This window comes from Plectropomus leopardus, chromosome 12, assembly GCF_008729295.1.
Source record: "Plectropomus leopardus isolate mb chromosome 12, YSFRI_Pleo_2.0, whole genome shotgun sequence".
Classification (NCBI taxonomy): Eukaryota; Metazoa; Chordata; class Actinopteri; order Perciformes; family Serranidae; genus Plectropomus; species Plectropomus leopardus.
The window spans coordinates 4332227-4354895 of NC_056474.1; the positions used below are offsets into that span (position 1 = coordinate 4332227).

Consider the following 22669-nt stretch of genomic DNA (forward strand, 5'->3'; position numbering starts at 1 on the left):
GATGCCTTTTACAAGAAGTTAAACCTTTGAAACCTGAAATTAGTAGATTTAGCAACTATTTTAAAAAAATGCTGGGGAAAAATTTCCCAGTTATAATTTTTTGATTATACATTTTAATTTATTTGAAAGAACAAAATTATTATTATTATGCACCTCAGAAGAAGAAATGTCCCAAAAAATTAGAAATAAATTAGTAAATTTTGATTACCTGGAAAAGGTGCTTACAAAATTATAATAATTTTGTAACATAAGTTTTAAATATGTTATTATATTTTCTTGGCTTATGAAATTTTTTCCCAGCTTTTTTAAAAATAATGCTCTAAATCAGTAAATTTCTTACTCATCACCAAAGTGCCCATTGCCTTTTTTCCATGTTTTCAAAAGAAATCGTACCAATTGTTTAGGGTTCAAAGGGTTAAATACTTGAAATGTGTCTGAAAGCAGCACTAGGAAAGTGATGTGGCTCCAGATTTCAAAGGGTTAATCCACAGTGTGACCTCTAACATTGATCGTTGACCTTTAATTTGAACAACAACTCTCTGAAAACAGACCTTAAGATTCTGATTTATTTATGTACAGTCCATCAGAAACATTTCAACAATTCGGCAAAAATTTCTCACAAACATTTTGCACAGAAATTCAGCAATAAATATTACTCAGATATGCATCATAAAAACAACGGGTGGATCATCAGACATCAACAACAGAAACAAACGGTGTTCAGTGAGTGAGATGATCAGTGTGTTTACATCAGATCACAGTTAACATCAGAGTGAGGAGACATAAATCTGACTTTACCACCTTAAATCCAACCAGGGACATTTAATATTTACATATGTACTCTCTGTTTGATTTGTCTTACTTAATGCCACATGTGCGTACTTGTTAAATCTTCAGTCAGTCAAAACTGTGACTTTTCTGTGATTGAAAATGCTTCATTTTCATGCTTTTCCCCAGGGAAGGTCAAACAAACACCAGAGATTATTTGTAATTTGGCCCCACATGTGCTCTGTCGTCACAGGCTATAATCACACCATCAATACCAGAAGGGATGAGTCCTTTTAAAGACATCTAAAACATATATCATATGTCCTTCACAGTGCCGTGAAACATTTGGACAAACAAATCGAGGTTGCACAAACAGATTTTGGACCCGTTCAGGAGAGGAACGTCACAAATCCTCACATCAAGTATTTAACTCTAGTGGATGGCTCTGTCCTGGTGCTCTCTGCGGGTCACAGGGACTTGTGCTTCCCCAGCAGGCAGAGGCTGAGGCACTGCAGCAGGCCTTTCATCCACAGACAGTGAGCCAGGAAGAGCAGCAGCATGCAGGCGCCGGCCGAGCAGTAAAACGCCGATCACCGTGCTCTCCTCCGGCAGGAAACACTTGGACAGAGTGTAACTGCCAGGTGACACGGACGCCTGAGAGACAAGGAGACGAAGAGGATAACAGGTTAGAGGAGATGGTCAGTGGTGATGCTGTCATTAGTGTCTGCTTTGAGCCCCTCGGCCACCAGAGGGCGTCCAAAAACTAAGAATTGCAACTCCTATTTGGTTCATTGTTGAATATTTTTGTGAATTGATGCACATACTACTAAGCTTTTAAAATAATAATTAGACATGTTCATATATTTATGCATCATGGATTCATTTGGCAATGATTCATGATCAACAGATAACCTATTATCAATGTTTTGTACTGTGAATTATTAAATTATTATTTATTTATTTATTTTATTTTCTCAAATAGGCCAAGATATGATAATTTTATGTTGGGTTCACAAAATGTGTATTTTAGGACATATTTAAATTTGGAAGGGGACTGCCAGTGATATCAATACTCCCACCACCTTCACATACGGAATATTTATTTATTTTATTTTATTTTATTTTTATTAATTTTACATTACTTCTTTATCAACACCTACTTATTATTCATTTTTCATTGTATAATAATAATAATAGTAGTAGTAGTAATATTAGATCATTGTTATCTATTACTTTTATTATTTTATTATTATTATTTCTTTCTTCTGCATTTTACATTCAACAATCAGTATTGTATTAAATTAAGGGACAGTAATTGCAAAATGTTGACAACAGAATTATCCTCATTTGGTTTGCTATTTTTTATGTAGTATATGATATCAAGCATTTATTGTAAAGCTCTGTATGTCACTGTGTTTTTAATTTTGAAGCAATAAAAAAAATAAAAAGAATAAAGATAAATATAGACATAATATAAATATAATACAAATTTAAGTTGCTATTTGAATTTTTGCTTTAATGTCAATTTTAATAGCTATTCAAGAGCAGATATTCATGTTGTAATATGAACAAGAAATCCTAAAAAATACTCCGCTTATAGTTTTTTTTATATATAAAACTACAAATACCAGTATCCTAAAAGTGATGTGATACCACTGGAGTACTTATTCATTCACATTCATACAACAGTTAGTTCCAACCAAGCACTCTGATTGGACAGAAGACATTCAATGAGGTCTGGGCCTTTTTACTATTCATGTATCACTCCGCGTTACAGGTGTTCCGAGCTGTTTATTAAACCGTAGGCTAAGTAACGGCTAAGCTGTCGTCGTAATACTTTGTACCGCAAAGAGGGACAAATCTCCGCAAATAATATTTAAGTTAAATAATTAACGGTCGTCAGAAAAGGACGAAGGGCAGGAAAGAACGCCCGGAATGCTTGACCGCAAACGTTCAGGTAAGCTAATTTGACGTTAGCAGCTTACGTAGCGGCGTACCGTCTGAATTAGCCGTTAGCTCGTCGGTAGCTCGCAAAGCGAGTGTAAACTACTACTTGTATATACACAGTCAACACACTCTCTGGCCGCAAAATGTATGTTATCGCACAGATATGTAAATAATACAAAGTAGCTGGCTTGTGGTAACGTGTTAGCCGAAATTAGCTTACACAAAGTAGCATGCTAATGTGAGGGAATGTTTGTTTTGGTTAGCAACAGTCCCAGGTCAGTTGTGGAGCTTTTTGTGTTGGCGGAGCTAAATAAATAATTTCCTAAATAAACAAATTATAATCTGTGCACTATAAACTGTGTAGTAATATGTGGCGCTTGTGGAACTGTGTATTAAAACAGTAGATATCACGACCCCAGTTTTGGCGAAGCAGGCAGGAGTCTGATGTGGAAGTTAACCTACTAGTGGCTTTTAGTAGTAATTATTATTATTATATTATTATTATCATTATTATATTATTATTTTAGTAATTTTAAAATCTATTGGATATCCCAAATTTTCCTAAGCTACTTCAGGGGACTTGGAAATTGTGAATTTTCACTAATGTGTTGGCGAAAGGTTATATTTATTGTGAAAGTTAGTGCTTCCAGAGATTAAAATGATAGAAAAAAACATCTACTAATTTTATAATTTTCTTGTACTTCCTGGTTTTTAGCAAAAAACGTGTCAACAGCTACGTGTTCACAGCCAAACTTTGCTACATAAGGTATTTAGTCCCAAAATACTGTGTTAACAGAATATTCTGGACTAAAAAACATGTTAAAAACTATATTTTACATGTATACAAGTAACTATTATGACTTTGGTTCTGTAAAAATGTAAACAAGTTGGTTTGTTCTATAAAAAAAAAAAGAAAATGTTTTGATGATTTTAACCTTGGAAACCATTGATTTTCACAACAAATTTTTCACCACAATTTTGGCAGAAATGCCTTATTTTATGAACAGCTGAAACACAGGAGTCTGTGATTGGTCCAGCAGAAGAGGTTAAGCAATGTACTGCTTTGGATGGGGTCAACAACAAAATGTGTTTTAGCCTACTTAAAATATCAATATCAGTTTAGGTGTATGCTATATTGGGATTATTTTCCCACATTTACCTTTTTTCATCAGACAGCTTGTTTCAGAGGGCTTCAGTTCCCCATCTATGCTCTCACAAAAAAACATAAAACTGCTTTAAAGTTTTTGCTCCCTCCTCTTGGTGTCAGCTGCAGTCACCCCAAATTAGACTCTATTACAAGCTTGGCAGATTTTAAAAACAAAGACTTTTTGAATGCACTTGTCTGGTTAGTGAACACTGCTGATTTTATTTTTTTATTTTTCAAGTTGCCTGATCGTGTTTAGTCTTTGTTTGTTTTTGTTTATAAAAATCTTTGTGCTGTTTGTTTGTAAAGAGATTTTCAGTGGGACAACTCCTTAAATAGAAAATTAAAATAAAAGAAAGTAAAATGCCACAGGCGTTAGATAAAGCCATACTTTTGAACATTTTAGTAGCACCTTGGCATTCTGAACTTCATCAAATACACCATGCTTGACTTCACCACAACACAGACTGTATGGGTTGTAAGTGCTGTGGCAGTGGATCAGTCACACTTTGCATTAAATCAATGAATGCTTGCAGTGATTCACTTTAATAATAGTATTTTTTTCCCCTGCAGATCTGGATACAAAGGGAATGAATGCAGGTATCACTTGACTGGAGACTTTTGATTCTGCTTGGTGCTGACATCGAGTACAGATACCCAGCCCAACGGAGAACTGTCTTCAAGTCCATGACAAATTGCATTGCTGCTGATGATCATGTAATTTGGTCAAAAGCTTCAAAACAGCCACTAACTGGACCATGTGGTGAGATTGTCTTCACAGCATCAGCTCAAGGTAAAAAGTGAACTTTTATATAAATATATTTTAGGATTATTAAGACAAACAGATTATTGGAATAAGAAATTTTAGCTTTCTTTTTCCATCCACCAACTCCTGACGGAGATATATATCCTCTGTTTTTGATCACCACAAGCCATCTAGTTCCATTATATGGAAGAGAAAGCAGACATCTCTACAGCCAATATTTCCAACACTCGGCAACACCAAAACAATTTAGACTGATAAATAGCACTACAGGGGAGAGTAAAAATATGTATTTTTGATTTTGGAGTGAACTGTTCCTTTAAAACAGCTGTCAGGAGGGCGATGAGAATGAAACAAAACCTTAAAGCCGTGGCCTGACAGAAAAACAATGAGATAAAGCTCACTTTAAAAAGAGATTTGCAATTTGGCTTTATTTCTTTCAAAAACTTGGGGAGAAGGCAATAAGCGATTCAAGAAATCATGCCCCAAAAATTTAGCATGAAATTGTTTTGAAAAAAAAAAGGTACAATAAAATTACCTGAAAATTAGCAACCAAAAGAAAAGCAAACAAACACAGAAATTACCTGAAAAAGTGCTTAAAAACTATAATTCTATGACACAATTTTAAATATGTAATTATTGTAGTTATACATATATTTTTTCCCTAGCTTTTTAAAAACAGTGGTTTAAATCTACTTATTTCTTATTGCTTTTTCCCATGTTTTTGAAAGAAATCAAACCATTTTGCTCATGTTTCAAAGGTTTAAATACTCGTGAGAGGCGTCTGAAAGCAGCACAGGAACTGATGTCGGTCCAGGTTTTAAACGGTTAAAAACTTAGACTAAAAGTGTTTTTTTTTGTCCACGAAGACTGAGCTCACCCACACCACCATTCACCGTCATCTCTGAACAACACAGCAGAACTCTCCGGATGTTGCTCCCACTCACCAGGATGAAGCTCGGGTTGTTTCTGTTCCTCCAGCTGAAGGACGGCACGCTTATTTCTGGGTACTTGTTGTCATGGAGAACCTCACATCCGCTGTGGGTGTGTCCACTCAGGATGAGGCGGGGCCTAAACCACTGCAGCAGCTGAGGAGAGAAAATCCACATCCACCTCAGAGACCGGTTGCTGCTCGCTTACATCATCAGTTTCATCATCGTCATCATCATCTGCTGTTTCCAGATGGGACCCTTTCTGACAGCTGTACTGTATTTTAATTGGATGAAACCACCTCGGAGGAGATCCGAGCTTTTAAGAGAGACCCAGCAGAGGTGGTGTGATGAGACTGCAGAGCACTCACCCTCTGTGAGGCCTCCTTTGACAACACGTCATACTTCTCTCTGAACAGCAGGTGTCGCTCTTCAGGCGGTGCAGCGTCCTGTCCTGTGCAGCCAGCGTCGCTCACTCTGTACAGAGGATAGTGCTGGAGGACATGAAGAGCAATATCAATATCACCGCTCAGCATAGATTTTGGGGATGAGATGCAGGGGACATGCCCCCCCTCTATATTTAGAGCATGTGTATTTCTGCACCCCTAGAAAACATGAAAGTAGTGGAGGACTTTATTTTGAAAATATAGTACATCTACACCATAAAATGACGCTTAAAATGCACAAATTGGTGCATAAAAATTCATAAAATGCAGGAAACTATTTGTTTGGCTTAAAATTTTCACATGTTGAAACGAAACATATGTCCTGTTTGGTTTTTTATTGTTTACGTTTTTAAATTATGTTTTTTGCAGGAGTTTTTTTATACAGCAAAGATCCTAGTTTAGTTTGTGTGTTGAGCTACAACAAACACGCAGCCAAGAAACTAGACTTAAAACGTGAGAATTTTGTTTTTTTTCTGGTTAAATTGGTAAATTGGATATATCTATATGGGATTTGGACAGTTGATCGGACAAATTTAGTAATTTTATAGATGTAACTTTAGGACTCTCTGGACTTTTCTCAATTTTGTGACATTTTAAGGAAGCGACAGATGAATCAACAATGAAAATAATCAAAAGAGCCACCCATTTGTTCATTGAAAAACAGGAACAAAAACGTCCTTTGTTTACATCAGGTGGACTCGTTCTATAATCCTTTGCAGTTCTCTTCTTTTCCCATCATTATCTTTAGAAATCTTTAAATTGAAGTGCTATGAGTTTTAACAGCATATATAGCATTTAACATCATTTAACTTATTAGGGCCGCAACCAACAGCTTTTGTCATTTAATTTGTTTTTATAAATGTTTAGATTAACCCTTGGAGACCCACCATAGAGACATTTTGTCTTTTAGAGTGAACAGGGAAGCTTTAGGGGGTGACACCAAGCCAAAAGTGGAAAAGTGGAAATGCAGACATCTCGCAATTGTGTTTTATTGACATTTTGAAAATATCGCTCAAGTTTTGTGCAGATCTATAATGGAAACCCGCCCACTGTCACCTGTTTGGTCATCTCTGGCTGTGTAATGATCCCTCTCTGATAAAGACAAAATCTCAGTCCTCGAAAATAATACAAGGCTTTAGCAGTGTGACTTAAATTTAGTAGGAGACTTTTAGTGGGAAATGCCCTCTTTCTGTGACTGTTTAGTCTTGTGAGGATGTGAGAGGAAACAGCCTGAAAAAAAGGGAACTCGAAATCAAAACAGCAACTTTGGAAGACTCCCAAAACAGTGAGAGAGTTACTTCAAGGCCGATGTGGACAGGAGGAACAATCACAAGACAGACTGATCCTTTAATCAACTAAGTGTTTCAGCACTAATTCTCTCCCTGACCAGAGAAGCTGCTGATGAGGATCAATCCTTGTCAGCTTTATGTTTTCGGACATGAAAACAGAGAAGATGCCGCTGCAGTTTACCTGTAGCATGATGGGAGGAGTGGGAGGATAGAGCTGCGAGCCCTCACAGCTGTCCGCCGCTCCGCTGCCGGACTGCGAGTTCTGCAGAAAAGACGACATAAAGAATTCATCGACTGTCTTGTTCAAGAGCTCATAGTGCATCTTCAGACATCAGTCATCATTTTTATTTCATATCTCTCCACTCCTTCTGTTTCGAGATTTGTAGGAAAAGAGAGAAGCAACCTTTTTTAATTTGCTTTTTCAAACACTACATGTTTAAAAAAAAAGCAAAACACTTGGTTCAGGTACGACTGACTTTGGGATATAAGTGTGTTTTTTTCCTTTTTCCTCACTTGAATGCACACACTCCATGAGCAGCAGAGTGTGTTGGAGGTGCTGACAGCGTGAAAGTGTGCAAACCGACTTCCAGAAAATTTTCCTCCCACCTGAAGAGAACAGTTGAGGTCTCTGGAGAGTTTGATCAGCTCCTTCTCCACCGACTGGCAGATGGGACACCCGTCGCCGTGCAGGGCCACGCTGTTCACCAGCAGAAAACTGATGAAGAGAAAAAATGTCTCAGTAACTCTGGCATGAAGTGAAGAAGAGCTGCAGTGAGGCTGCAGAGATACTTCATATTATGTTTTTTATTCCAACTGCTGTAAGGAAATTTGAGCGAATACCTTCACATAAATCTTGTGTAGCGGAAAAGCTTTACTGCACTGAGCTTTTTAGGTTTAAAGGTAGACTGTTAAGCTTCTGACAACAGATTTTGTATTTTAAGGAGCTAAACAGCTACCTGCAGTGCTATTTATACATTTAAATTGTGAGCTGCCGAGTTTTGGAGATATTGGCCGTAGAGATGTCAACCTTCTCTCCGATATATAGAGCTACGTGAGAATCGGCTTGTGGTGGTCAAAGCAACAAAATATATGTTTTAAAAACTAGCCAGCTCAGTGGTGCTCAGTGATCTGGCAGAAGATGCATGCTTACTTCTGAATGGTGATCCAGTTTGTGGGTGTAGTTCGGTCCATCATCATAATTGCATTAAAAACTAAATTAAACATTCTCCATTTTCACTTGATTTTAGGAAAATAAGACTCAATTACAAACTGTTAAGACTTACTAATGAGCAAAAATGCTCGATTTTTATGCAGTGCTTGTGGTTCATCAGTGTGAGAACAGGAATGCATTTTGTCATGTATGCCTGTTAGCAGATTTTTAAAATCTCTGGAGCAGTTTATTTCCTGTTGTTTGTTTTAAAAGCTTTTTTTTTTGGCACGGACTGACTCAGGGGATTAAACCTGTGACCTTCAGGCTTCCTGAGTCACATCCCTGCAGGGCCGTTGTATATGTTGCATCCTCCCGTCACTCACTTGACTCCCTTTTTGGTGACGATCCGTGTGGAGGAAGCATTGAAGACTTTCTCAAATCGCTGCAGCTTGAACCAGTCCATCCTGCAGGGAGACACAACACGCTCGTCAGCACAAAAAAAAAACACCCTGCTGCTCAGTCTGTCACGTCTGTCTGTCATACACTGTTACATAAGAGCCGAGCCATCTCACTTCCTGCTGCACGCGTCTAATCCAAGCACATATGAGCAGCTGTGTGTCTGCATAATCCCACAGTCCTGAATCACAGACATCAAATATTTCACTGTAGAATGATTTTATGCATCTCATTTTATTTCCTCTCACTGCTTCTTCCCCTGAGATATTAAGAAATAGAGTTTCAAACAAAACGAGTGTTACATACAGGGGCGTGGACACAATGAACGCGACATCTCTGCGATATAATGCAATCCAATACAGGCTCAGAAATTACCATTAAGTTGATTCAGGACCTCTGTCATCAAAGTGTTACATGATATTGTACATTATATTGTGCTTTTTCTAACAGATATGTTTATGTGACCAGATAAACCAAAGTGTAATAAAGTCTAATCTTTTGATATGTTGACAATATTAAAAATACACTGAACAAAATGTTAATGAAACACTATTGATTTTCTCCCATTTTTCAGGTTTAAGTTAACCTTTTGTAATGTGGACCGACATAATTTTCTTGTGCTGCGTTCAAATATCTCTCACAAGCTATTCGACCCTTTGAAACCCAAGAAAATTGGTAGGAATTCTTTTGAAAACTGGGTAAAAAGGCAATGACCAACTTGGTAAGCAATGTCCCACAAATTGCGAAAAATAAGTAATAATTTAAAAGAAAAAATAAAATTGTCGAAAAAAATATGTGTACATATGTTCAGGTAATTTTATTGTCACTTTTTTCTTTTTTACTTTTTAAATTTATGTTTCATTTGCGCAAGTTCAAAAGTGTTAAAGATCTAAGACTTTAAAAGATATATTTCTCTCAAATTTTGGTCACAATTTTTAAAAAAATCTCTGTTAGTGAATACTTCTTCTTTTCCAAGGTAATCCATCCACCTGACATGTGAGGCACTTTTAACAGCATCATTACTACACAGGCGTTCCTTTGTGTGGTCACAATACAAGGTCACTCTAAAATGTGCAGTTTGTTCAAACAACACAGTGCCACAGATGTCACAAGTTAAAGAAGTATTGGCACGCTGACTGCAGGAACGTCCAAGAGATGTTGCCTATGAATTTAATGTCCATTTCACGACCAAAAGCTGAAGATGCTGGATGTGGAAGTCCTGAGCTTTTGTGGCTGCATTTGGCCTGTGGTTGTGAGGCTGATTGCCAAATTCACGGAAACTGCATTGGAGACAGCTTATCACAGGGAAATGAACATTCAGTTCACAGGCAACAGCTGTGGACATTCCTGCAGCCCGCACACCAATGAAACACTCCCTTTAAACTTCCAACACATGTGGCATTGTGCTGTGTGATCAGACTGAACCTGTTTGAGTGGCTTTTCGTTATGACCATCCCATGACACACCTGTGTAGTAACGACGCTGTTAAAACTGCCACTCCTGTTAGGTGAATGGATTGTCTTGGACAAGGAGAAGTACTTGCATAAATATAATTATTGAATGAGTGAAAAAGATCTTTTTCTTAAACATGTAAAAATGGGAGCTTAAACAAAAGTGATGGTTTAAATTCTTTCTTTCTTTCTTAAAACAAATTACTTGGCTAAAAAAAAGTAACACAATGGTTTACATCAATCTTCTTGAGTTATGACAGTGCTCTACACAGAGTTAGGGGGATTAGCTTCTCTTCTACAAACAAAGGCCTTTTTAAGTAGCTCTTACTTAATAGTTGATAGTAAAATACAAGTTTTTAAGTAAGAAAATGTCCTTTGTGTTGTTGTTTTGCCTGCAGGTCCCTAACGCAGTCTTAACTGTCTTAACTTAACAGGCATTTTATGTAAAGGTGGAAAAAAGTTAAATTATCAAGCTTGTTTCAATACTTAAATACAACTTACATTTTTTTAAACCAGTTAACATGTAAATTGCACACACTATATTAAATTGATGTAATTATCAACATTATTATGTCAATACAACTCATTGAAATAATGTTTGTAACTTAAAAAGGTTTATCTAGATCAATAGATTAGATTTTTTTTTTTATCCTGCAACCACACATTTAATCAGGCGGTGGTGATAGCTCCCCTGGATTACTTTTTACAGTGATATCGACATTATGCATCAAACATATCGTCAGTGTCCTCACAGGTATCTATGGCCCTGACTGCTTTTAGTGTCCAACCCTTGTACAGTATTATCCCTGTAAAAGTCCTCCTAATTGGCTCATAGTCAAATACTTCCTCAAAGGTTATGCAATAGTGACAAAGTTCTTTTGTTCTTGTTGTTTGCTTTAATTCTCCGAGGCTTTCATGACAGCTGATAACTGTCCTCTCTAGTTACAAGTACTTTTTGAGTCTGTTGTTTCTGTAGCTGTGGCAGTGAATAATAGGACTGAAAGCCATCGTGTGGAGGTCTAACAAGTGACAATTACTGAAATCACGGTGTCTACAGGTGTCGCACACATAAATGTAATGCTTTTCACAACCTTTTTAAGATAATTTTTAACTAAATCTTATACTAATTTTAGGATAAAACATGCTTTTCTTATTCAAGCAATGCAGATACGTTTATAGAGTGATAGGTAGTGATAGGTTCTGTTTAAACATTTCCAACATCTGAAGACATATAGATTTTGATGCAGAAGATCTTGACTCATTTTGAAAAAAGGAAAAGTAAAAGGTGGATAAATGAAATTAGATTAAATGATTGTGGCAATGAATACCTCACAAATTCAAATCTAAGACTATTTAACCCTTTGAATCCTGAGCTAATTGGTTTGACTTTTTGCAAAAAAATGGGGAGAAGGCAACAAGCAACTTAACAAGACACGGCTCAAAAATAAGCAAGAAATTAACAAAAAGTTACAAGAAGATAACCTGAAAACGACAACCATGACAACAAACGAAAAGAAGACAAAAACAAACAAGAAAATTACCTGAAAATTTTTTAAAAGTATATGTTTTCATGCATATTTTCGGTAACCTAATTTAATAATAATAACAATATAATAATAACTAATACAATAATGCTAACTATTATTGTTATTATTAAACAATGATGATGATGATTAATAATTATTATTTTCCCCATGTTTTCAGAAGATCTCAAACCAATTTGCTCAGGTGTCAAAGGGTTAAAGACTTTTAGGGCCTAATTTTTTTTAAACTGAACCTGACCTGCAGAAACCCTTTATGGCGCTAAAGTCCATGTTTTATTGTGACTCCTCTCCTGAAACCTCTGCAGCTTAATCAGAGGTAATCAAAAGCTGATTGTGTGGTACACATGACTCAAGGTTAAACAATAAAAACAGTTATGCTGTAAAGCCTGTTCTTACTCGTAATGGAAACCGATGTCGTGATTTCCAACCAGTACAACCAGTTCTGTGTCAGTGGTGTGTCTGAACATCCTGTGGAAACGGCGCACGTCGTCCTCCCAGTGCTGGAGAGAAAGAGACGAAACAACACAAACACAAAACAGGTTTCAGCGCAGGCTTCTAATAAGTTGAAACTCCCCCAGGAAGCTCATGAGAGTTAATAGGATCTCTGAGGGTCACCCCACAGCCCCCATGGGTGGCTGAGCCGGGCGTCTTTGATTCAGACTCCAGATTCAATTTTGCACCTGCAGGGGCCAAAACAGCACACAGGAGGCCTTTGATTACATCAGTGCTGTGTGTTTACATGATGTTTTTCATGCTGATATGTCTCTAAATGACTCCATGGTGCTACTTTTAATTAGCTCTGCAACAGTGAATCGATTGAGAGAAGATTCACTGATTCAATAATTCGTCTTTGAATCAGGGAAAAATGCAGAACACCTGTCAGTTTACTGTTCTTATTTATAGAGATTTACTTGTTTTTGTGTTTTATTTCATTTAAACTTTGGGTTAGATGGTTACTTGCTACCATTTTCCAACACTGATCGATCAAACTGTCGAAAAAGGAAACAGTCATTAGTTGCAACTTTAAGTATCATTTCTCTTGCTGCAAATTCAAATCTTTAAATTCTCCAAAATGTAGCCTGAAACCATTTGTTTTTAATTATCAGCGAATCTCAAAAGTTATGTATCAAGCAAAAATGCCAACTATTTGCAAGGATTTGCTGCTTTCTAGTGTTTTACATCATTGAAAGGTCTAGAGTTTAGGATTTAACAGCTCATTTTACACGGAGATTGCAGTATCCGCTATGAATTTCCGTCTTTACGCTTCCAGTGCATTTTTACACAGAACCAAAAACAGCAGCATCATGTCCCTCCAGTGTGTGACTTTAGACAGCATGCCGGCATCGTGTAAGCAAAATCACATGGTGCTACTCTGTCAGGACCTTCCACGTCTACCTATGAAGTTTAAGGGATCCTTCTGTGTCATCTGTTTCACTCTGGGATGCCATTATGCTGACGTCAACAAATGCACATGGTGGGATGAGGCAGCCCGTTACTGTGACGTCACAGCATGTACAAAGCAGCATGTTCCCCCACTAAAGTCAGTTGTTTGTGGGACCCATCCACCTCCCCTCCCACAAGCCCTGTAAGTGCACTCGTGCTCCTTTTATAACGTGGTTACTGGCAGTATCAGTGGCTGACACTGTCCTTGAGCATTTCATGTGCACGCGACCGGTTCCGTCTGGCCACGTTCTCACTGGACGTCGCCCATGCGTGTTGCATGTGGACGCCCCCACTGCTGTCTGGCCGTCCGCCAGCGTACAATAACAGCGTCACTGGTTCTGTCCGGCTGCGTTCTCATGTGACGCCGTCAGAGTTCAGAGTAAGAACGGGCTGGACGTCAGCATAGGCCTCTAGTTTGACATAACATACACGTCAGCAGCACTTTCTAAAAAAATAGCTATGGCATAACATGGCAATACCAATCATTTACAGTCCCTGTTACTTGGTGATGTCCTCCTCTCCTCAGAGGGGAAGGAGCTCCTAAATTTAATTTTCACGATTTATGGACATTCACGGCCGCTGTTCTACTTCCTTGAGTTAGCCGCTAACTGCTGCTAGCTGGTTTTTAAAATCTCCCACAGTGGGACGCGGACATAACACGCCAACAAAACATCATGCCAGTCCCGTTCATGTTCCTGAACTTGATTTAGCCCTGGTAATGTTTATGAAGTGAAGGACAGGCAATTCTGTCCCCCAGCCCTCCTTAAACAGGCAGTATAAAAGAAGCTAGTGAGAGCTGTGAGGTTGCAGAACTGAAACTTCTATCAGGTGCCAAATGTGTAGGGGAACTTCAAAATGCAAAAACTCAAATGGTCCTATCTGGAGCCAATGTTTGGTTTGTCCTCTCTGGACTAAAAACATAGCATACCCTGTGGATAAATGACTTTTTCTAAGGTAACAAATACACAACAAGTCTTATTTCCAGGATTATAAACTAATGAAAACATAGTATAGAATATTTTATACCATTTCTGCCCCTGAATCCTACATACTGGACCTTTAGATACAATATATTTGGGTTTAGAACAAAATACCAGACAGAGCAAACTATTTAAAGATGAAAATTGGGGTCTGTGAACTTGTAACTCTCATTTTCTCACTTTTATTAAATGCGGACCACACAATTAATATATGACTCAAGCAAAAAAACTGACAGATTAATCAGCAATCAAGACAATCGTTAGTTGCAGCCCTTTTGACTTTTAACCGGCACTTTTAACTGTTTTCAGACAACCAATCAGTCAAGAAAATAATTGACAGACTGATGTGTCGTGGGAGAAAGTCTCTAGCTGCAGCAGATATTTTCTGTTCCTCAATCTTCAAAATGAAAGATTTGAGTTCTTCCTCTTTTAAAAACTTTCACAGAATACAAATTACAGGCGAGGTGCCATCCAAGTGTGAAAATGAATGAGGAAGCTGATGGGGTAACATAGTAGATTAGTGGAGATTTTACAGTCTGCAAGTTCTGTTTCCTGTTTTAATGAGGCTCTCCTCTGTGCTGCACTTACTCAACAATTCTTCTGTGTGACTTGACGGATCCCGGTTCACAATCCAGTAATAGATGTGTGAGAATTCCCAGGGTATGTGATTATTTCTTTAGGGAGTGTTGTTAATTGTTAGAGGGTAGAGCGTGGTGCAAAAAGGTGGGAGATGTCAACTTATTTTCCAGCTATGGGGAAGGACTTATGGTTTTTTTTTTGGCTTTTGGGAGGGAAATACAGCTTTAAATGGCTGTGTTTTGTGTTTATTTAACTTTTTTTTTTTTTTTAACTTTTAGAGAAAATATGGGCTTGGAAAGCTTGTTTTCTTTAAAAAACGGCCAAAATTAAACTATTTACCAAAGCCAGAAACTGTAAAAACAGAAATTCTTGACAGTCTTTGAATGCATTTTGTGGGATGAATGCAAATATCAGGAATAATCAAACAAACAATAAAAAACCTTAGTTTAAAATAGTGATATTTCATAAAAATCAGTTTATCTAAATGTCTCATTTAAAATTTTGCCAAGAATAAACAAGAAAAAAAGTTGGGTTTTTTTCCAATGCCAGGATTTCGTCTTCATCTTTTAACTTTCAAATGTCAAAGGGTACATTTTAAAATCTAGCAACAAATTTATGGTTAGTTGCAGCATTTATCATAGCCATAAACTGTAAAAACTGAAATGATTGCTGGATTTTCACATTTTTGACTGTCCTTGTTAAATATTATGTGGGACAAATGCTTATTTCATCAAAATCACTTTATTCTACACGTCGCATTTAAAACTTTGCCAAAAATTGCACTGAATAACCAGCATGCAAGACAAGAGGAGTAAAATTATGGATTATTTCGACTCAAGGATTTCATCTTCAGAGTTTACCTTTTAACTTTCAAACATCAAAGCATCAGTTTTTAAATTCTGACAACTAGTTTATGATGAATGGAGGGTCATTTTCTCCGAGTCACTCAGGGAGGCTCGAGCTTCAGGGAGGGCCAAAAGAAAAGAAAAACACAAATTCACGCATCAGCCAAAATTACACTATTTATGTTAGCCAGGAACTGTGAAAACAGGATTCATCATTGGATTTTTATATTTCCAACCGTCTCAGGGCACATTGTGTGTGATGAACACTTCTATCAGATAAAAACAACCAAATCTGAACTCAAACATGTGAAACCTAGGGAAAAAATACTTTTTTGTGCTTCTTTCAGATGCCTTTCACAAGTATTTAGACCTTTGAACCCAAATCAAATAGGTGCAACTGCTCTCAAAACATATGAAATATGTAATGGGCAACTTGATAAGAAATGTCCACCGATTGCAAGAAATTAGTAGATGTAGAGAATTATTTTTTAAAAGGTTACGGAAAATCTTCTAGAGAATATGTCGAGGGAAAAGAAAAAATCTAGGGAAGAAACCAAAGTTGCAATTATTATAATTCCATATTTTAAATTATTTTACAGATTTATTCTAATTTCTAAATCACATTTTGAAGCCTTGTGTGCCTTCTTAAAGTTTATTTTTATTTTTATTTTATTTTATTTTTCTAATAGTCTAGTATTTTTTTCCACTTTTTAAAAATTAATTTCTTGCTAATTTTTGGGTAATTTCTTCTTCGCCGCTCACTGATTTTTCGTGTTTTTCAAAGAAATCAAGCCAATTTGCTCAGATTTCAGAGGGTTAAAATAGTGATATTTTCATCAAAATCATTTTATTCTAAAAAAATATTACATCTAATATATTTTTTTTACAAACTAACTCCAGGTTTTTATCTTCAAATTGTAACTGAGATCGATATAAAAGGGTCAGTTTAAAAAAAAAAAAAACTTATTATAAATTATGGTGGATTCAGGGGGTCATGCAATTCCACCAGTCACTCAGAGAGGCTCAAGGAAAAATATTTATAGCTTCGAGAGGTTAAATCAATAACAACAAAACAAAGTCACACTCCAGCAACCTGTAATCCAGCTCCTGTAATAAATGAAGAACAGTCCCTAAATCAAGATTGCTAGAGGGCTGAGAGGATGCAGGCTGCAGGCTGCAGCTGCTGTTGTTGGTGTTTTCCTAAAAAAAAAACAAAAAAAAACTGCATCCTCTCAGGCCTGGATGGTATACAAGATGATGATGATGAGAGTACCGGCCTCTGCTCTGCATCCACATACTGTTGTTCCACCACCACCATCATCATCATCACCACCACCATCATCATCAGCAGCAGCACTGTGCAGACAAAGCAAGAATGGGGGAAAAAAGCGAGCTCTACGTTACCTTCTGCGAGCTCCACTTGCCTTCGTCGAAGATATCCCCGAGAATAAACACTATTTCGGGCCTGAGCAGCCACAGAGCGGTCTGGAAAGCCCTCTCCATCTGCCATTCCCTGCGCGTTTGGAGACAAGTATAAGCATTATTTTTTGTTTTTGTTTACACTCCTGCAGAGCCCGGAAGATGGATGGAGACACAGTGATGGATTGCTTTAAACAAAGAAGAAAAAAATATCATTACCTCCTCAGTTTGTCGAACCAGTGTCCCCCGACGGCTCCGAGGAGGTGGGTGTCCGACAGCACCATAGCGCGGACCGTAGTGTCCATCGGCCGGCCGTCGATGCCCTCGCCACCCCGTGCATGGCTGATCTTCGGCCAGGCGCACTTGAGGATGGTCGGGAAGTAGATGAGATACTCGCAGAAGAAGAAAGCACCGCTGACCAGGAGAATCAGCACCACCGCAACCATCCATCTGGCGCTAAACCTCGGCATTTCTTTGTTATTCGGCGTTTGGGATGCCCTGAACTGGCGCACTGTCGGTGATGGAGCGGTCCATGAGGCATCTTCACCTCTTCCAGACCCAGTGTTTAGGTCTCCAGCCGGGTGATGCTCATGGCAAGTTGCTCTGAGGCAGCGACCGATACAAAGAAAAGCCCCGTGTGGAGTCCCGGTGGTTTAAAATAAAGGATAAAAAGTTAAATAATGTCCTCAGATTGTGGACAGAGACAGTCGAGCGGAGCAGCAGCCTGCCGCTGTTTCGCAACCAAGTCTCATCTCAGCTCTAACAGTCAAGCTGGAAACAACACTTCCGGTGATCCCTTTCAAAATGAAACAATCATATAGATCCATAGCCAATCCATAGATGAAATTATGTGTTTTTATCAGTGGTGAAAAAAATATTCAGATCCTTTACTTAAGAAGCAGCAAAACCACAATGTAGAAGTACTCTGTTGCAAGTAAAAGTCATGCATTCAAAATCTAATTCAAATTAAAGCCTACAAAAATATTAGCATTACAATCATTGGTGTAGATTTTGGAGGATGGTGCAGTGATCATGTCCCTTAAATATTTAGAACAGTTATCTCCCACAATAAAAACATAAAGGTAGCACAGGAGTTTTATTTGACCAAATTAAAGACATTTTTTGGTGGATAGAGTGCAATTTATGCAAAAAAGGCACAAATTGATGCAGAAGTCAAAGTGATGCTCAAAATTTCCTGATGGAGACCGCCCCCAGACACCTGTTTCATAAATTACCCCTTTCAGCCTAATGCTGCAGCCAGTGAAAGTGGAGCCATAACTATTCCATAATTCTATGCTAAATGATTTGTATTTTGCAAAATAATTAATATTGTCAAATAAATGCAGTAGAGTAAAAAGTACATTATTACAAACTGTACTGGAGTAGGTATTAAGTAGCATAAAAGTAAAAGTCAAGTAAATAAATAACTCAAAACTGCACTTAAGTGCAGTACTTGAGTAAATGTAGCCTATTTAGTTATATTTCATCACTGGTTTTGAGTTATGGCAAAATGTTCTAAATATACTTTCTCTCATACTGTACTTTAGAAAAATTTAGTAATACTTGTATTTTAATGGTGTATCTCTGTTTTATGATAAATTAAATTTCAGAGGGAATTATTGCACTATTTACCTCAACAGATATATTTTATTTAATAATTTTACTGTAGCTGCATACTGTACTTTGTTTACACACCCAACACCATTTTTATTTTGAAAGAGAAAAAGAATTAAAAATAAAACAATAAATCTTCAACAAATGTCAATTTTATTTATTTTTTTGACCAGATCTGAAACTGTGTTGTTTAACTTGAAAATTGCTCCAAAAAAAGAAGGTAAATTTAACTAAACCTAAAAGCGACATCAGTCAACTTCCTGTACTTTTCTTTCTCACACCTGCGAGCTTGACGGTGTCTGTGGAGAGGTGGAGGGATGGTTGGCAAGAGGGAGATTAAAAACACTTGAATTAAAAGTTGTTGAAAAGCCATCTGTAACCTATAAAACTATTGATAAATTTGATCAGGGCTAAGAAAGGCTGGCATGCGTCCACAAAGAGACACAAATACGAGCCTAACAGATGGAAAGGAGCCAGAAACTATGGGACAAATGAGATTAAGTGATTAAGAGCAGAAATCTAATCAGCCCGGAGACTGCCTGTGTGTGCAGCTCTGAAACTACCAGCAGAGAGGAGTTTGTCCACACTGCTCCAACAAAACTGTCGTTATGGCCCTCAGTTACCGGCTGAACCAGTCGGTTTGCAAGAGTCATGCATGCTCACAAAGAAAAGGCCCCGTCACTCATTTCCTGTCTTCACCCTGACCCTAAAACATCTGTCCCAGCAGCAGAAACAAGACGTTCAGTGTGAGATTTGACTCGTGCAGAATAAGGAAGCTTTCACAAGTGAAAAGTGGAGCACTGCAACAGCACCAGCACAGAGGAGAGAAACTGACGTATGACAGCATGATTAAAGGGAAAGGCATCTTTTTTTTTCAGACGTGTGATGTGTGTGTGATCACGAATGAGGTTTTTTTTTTTTTTTTTTTTAAACTCTAAAAACCGAAAGGAAAAAAGGGTGGAGACTCAGCCCTCTGCTTCCCTCTGGATGTTCAGCCTGGCTTTGCTCCAATCACAACAGACTTTGAGCGAATGAAGGGTATTTGCTTTAAATTACAAACTGCCATCATGACTTCATTTTAAACCCCCCAAAATGATTCAACAAAGCGTTTTGTACATCTGAAGGAGAGATTCCAACACATCAAGGAATTGACACTCAAATTTAGAGTCTCCTTGTCCTTTGAAACAGTCAAGAAACAGAATTCACACTCTTTTATATCACAACTCCTGCTGATATTCACAGCCTGCATCGCTGAGATCATGTCCTTAATGGGTTTCCTGGGAATTTCCGGGTGGAGCAACCTTGTAGGAGCTTAAAATCTACTCCAGAACTGCACAGTATACGAGCTTATGTCAGTTTTTTTCACCAGAATTTTAGGCTTTAAAACGCCATTTAGGCCCACATGTTGGGAACTAAAGGGGTTGTTCACACAGGAGCTATACTGTGTATGTTCATGAGACCAGAGACTGCTGCTTATTCCTGTATCTGTGTGTGTGAATGCGGCACAGTCTTTAGTCTCTAGTATAGATCAGACTCCAGAAACAACAATTAACTGTAATTAAATAGCTCATTACATGAGGGTGTATGTCCATACTAATAATTTAATGTTTTTCTTTGTAACTCTAAGATATATCTTGTTAGTTTTATAATCAATGTGTACTTTTACATTAAAAATCTATAACCTAATTTTTCAATTCTATACTAAACTCTGTAAAATTATAGACATTATTTGTATGTCAGTAACCAAATGTTATTTTAAGTATTTTTATATTATTTCTCTTTTACAAACAGAAAAATATACTGTATTAATTTGACTGTTTTCCTAAATTACAGACAAATTTATGTAAAGTTCCCCTTAGGATGCAACCCCCCATGCCGTCTTTAACAACTCGAGAAAACAAAGAAGACATTTCCATAAGAGTCAGATTTAGTGACTCTTATGTTAAAGGGAGGTGGTGAAAGTATCTGCTGGTTTTCTGTGATACTGTGTCCAAACCAGATTTGATTCATGTTAAATTAGTCTGACTGGTCGGCCTCCAGACACTCATTAGGAGCCGCTGGTGCAGATGTTATGCAGCGTGGGTCAAAAGAAAAATGCAACTGTAAGCTCCCCCTTTTCCTGAGATCTGCCAACGCTTTTTCACCACGGCTGAATTTAAATGTGTGACTCAGCTTGCCTGTCGTTTGAAGGAATAAATAGTTTCTTTAGAAATATGTGATAATGAATCTGGAGCGAAGAATCTGCAGTTTTACACACTTATTTTTTTTCCATAGAATGAGTTATTTCAAGCTTAAAATTGAATTCAGGAGCAGGTCATGTGTCCAGGCCTTGCAGGGCATAACAAGTTATCAGGTGTAACAGCTGGAAGCATGCTCTATAAAGCCAAGAAAAATCTTTATTAGTAGTACTCTGTGTGTGCACATTTATGTAAAATCAGTTTGACTGTTGTTAACCTTGTAAAAATTGTGTGAATAGCTCCCAAACTGTATTAACATGGTTTAACAAAAATCTGTAAAAACACAGTTTACATGTTTGTTTCAATAAGTGATGATGACAAATCAGTGCATACAGAGGACACAGTAGGATTTAGCGGGATATATTTGCATATTGGCCAAAATGAAATAAAATAAGCATATTTTCTTTAGTGTATATTCACCTGAAAATAATAATTTTGTTTTCGTGACCTTTTAATGAGATGTTTATATCTAGTTGGGGTTTGGGTCCTTGCCTAATGAGATGCCATGCTGCACCACCATGTTTCTACTGTAAATAGACAAACCAAAAACTGACTCCAGATACGGCCATGTGCGTTTTTGCCTTGGCCACCACAGTAAGAAGCCAAGCTGCAATGAACACTGTCCAACTTACACTAATTTGCAATGTGAAACTGTTTTATTCAGTGTTCTTTCCGGTTTTAATCACCAGGTCTGTTTGTTTCACAGAGGAAGAGACCTGTGCCGATCCGTCAGCTTCTGGTGAAAACTTCTCAGTCTCTGCATCTCAAGTTATCAGACAGAAAAGGTGAGCACACGTCAGCATGAGGTGGACGAGCCGCTGGCATGGACATGCCAAACAGTGTCGAAGAAACACTGATTTGTGATGTAAAAAGGTCTTTCTGCATTTGATCGCTAGATGGCACCAAATCCCACTTTAATCTTACACACTTCACCTTTAACCTTAAAGAACAGGAAAATAAATTAGGATGGAAAGAAGCTTATTTGCTTTATTGGAAGGAGTTAGATGATATCACTCTCATGTCTGTACGGTAAATATTTAGCAGCCACTTAGCTTAGCATATAGACTGAAAACAGCTCGCCTGACTTTAAAATCTTTAGAGGAACTACTCCCATTTTCAAAAACAGTCTAAAGATATTTGTAAACGTGAACAACTCTCTCAAAATCCAAAAACTAGTGCTAAAACTCAAACTTGTGATGCCACCTTGTATGAAATCTGGAACTGCTGGAGTGCAGGGATAAGCCTCACAAACAAGGGTATTCATGTACAACAGGTATTCATGTACACCACACTCATTGTATGAATGTTTTGTGTATATGTGTACATATTCATCATTTTCAGAAAAAGATCAAAACAATAGCATAAAGCTCATTTGACTGCAGCATCAGACTTGAGAGGACAGAGAGTGAGCTTGAAAAGGGGTGGACATGCAGCAAAGGGAATCAAACCCTCAGCTGCTGCAGCAAGGACACAGCCTCTGAACGTGGGGCCGCCGCTCTACCCACCGAGCCACCGGACACCCTGATGACATCACAAGTTTGAGATTTACTTGTCTGGTTTCTGGCTTTAAGAGGGAGTAGCTCACATTCATGGAAATAACATACTGGAATTCTTAATTTAGGTAGTTTTCCTCTTTAAAGTTCACTTTTAGTTACTGGTTGTCTC

The 22669-nt window shown here is 37.7% G+C and overlaps 1 protein-coding gene across 1 annotated transcript; it reads right to left on the reverse strand.

Annotated features, from left to right (window-relative positions):
- Nucleotides 1–1216: 1216 nt before the first annotated feature.
- mppe1 (metallophosphoesterase 1) lies at nucleotides 1217–17899 on the reverse strand. Its single transcript, XM_042497814.1, is given in 10 exon segments — nucleotides 1217–1349; nucleotides 1351–1422; nucleotides 5570–5710; nucleotides 5923–6045; nucleotides 7468–7548; nucleotides 7893–8001; nucleotides 8820–8900; nucleotides 12284–12387; nucleotides 17139–17247; nucleotides 17373–17899. Coding segments are annotated over 10 exon segments (1185 nt in total). The 5' UTR covers nucleotides 17624–17899; the 3' UTR covers nucleotides 1217–1235.
- Between the last annotated feature and the right edge of the window lie 4770 nt (nucleotides 17900–22669).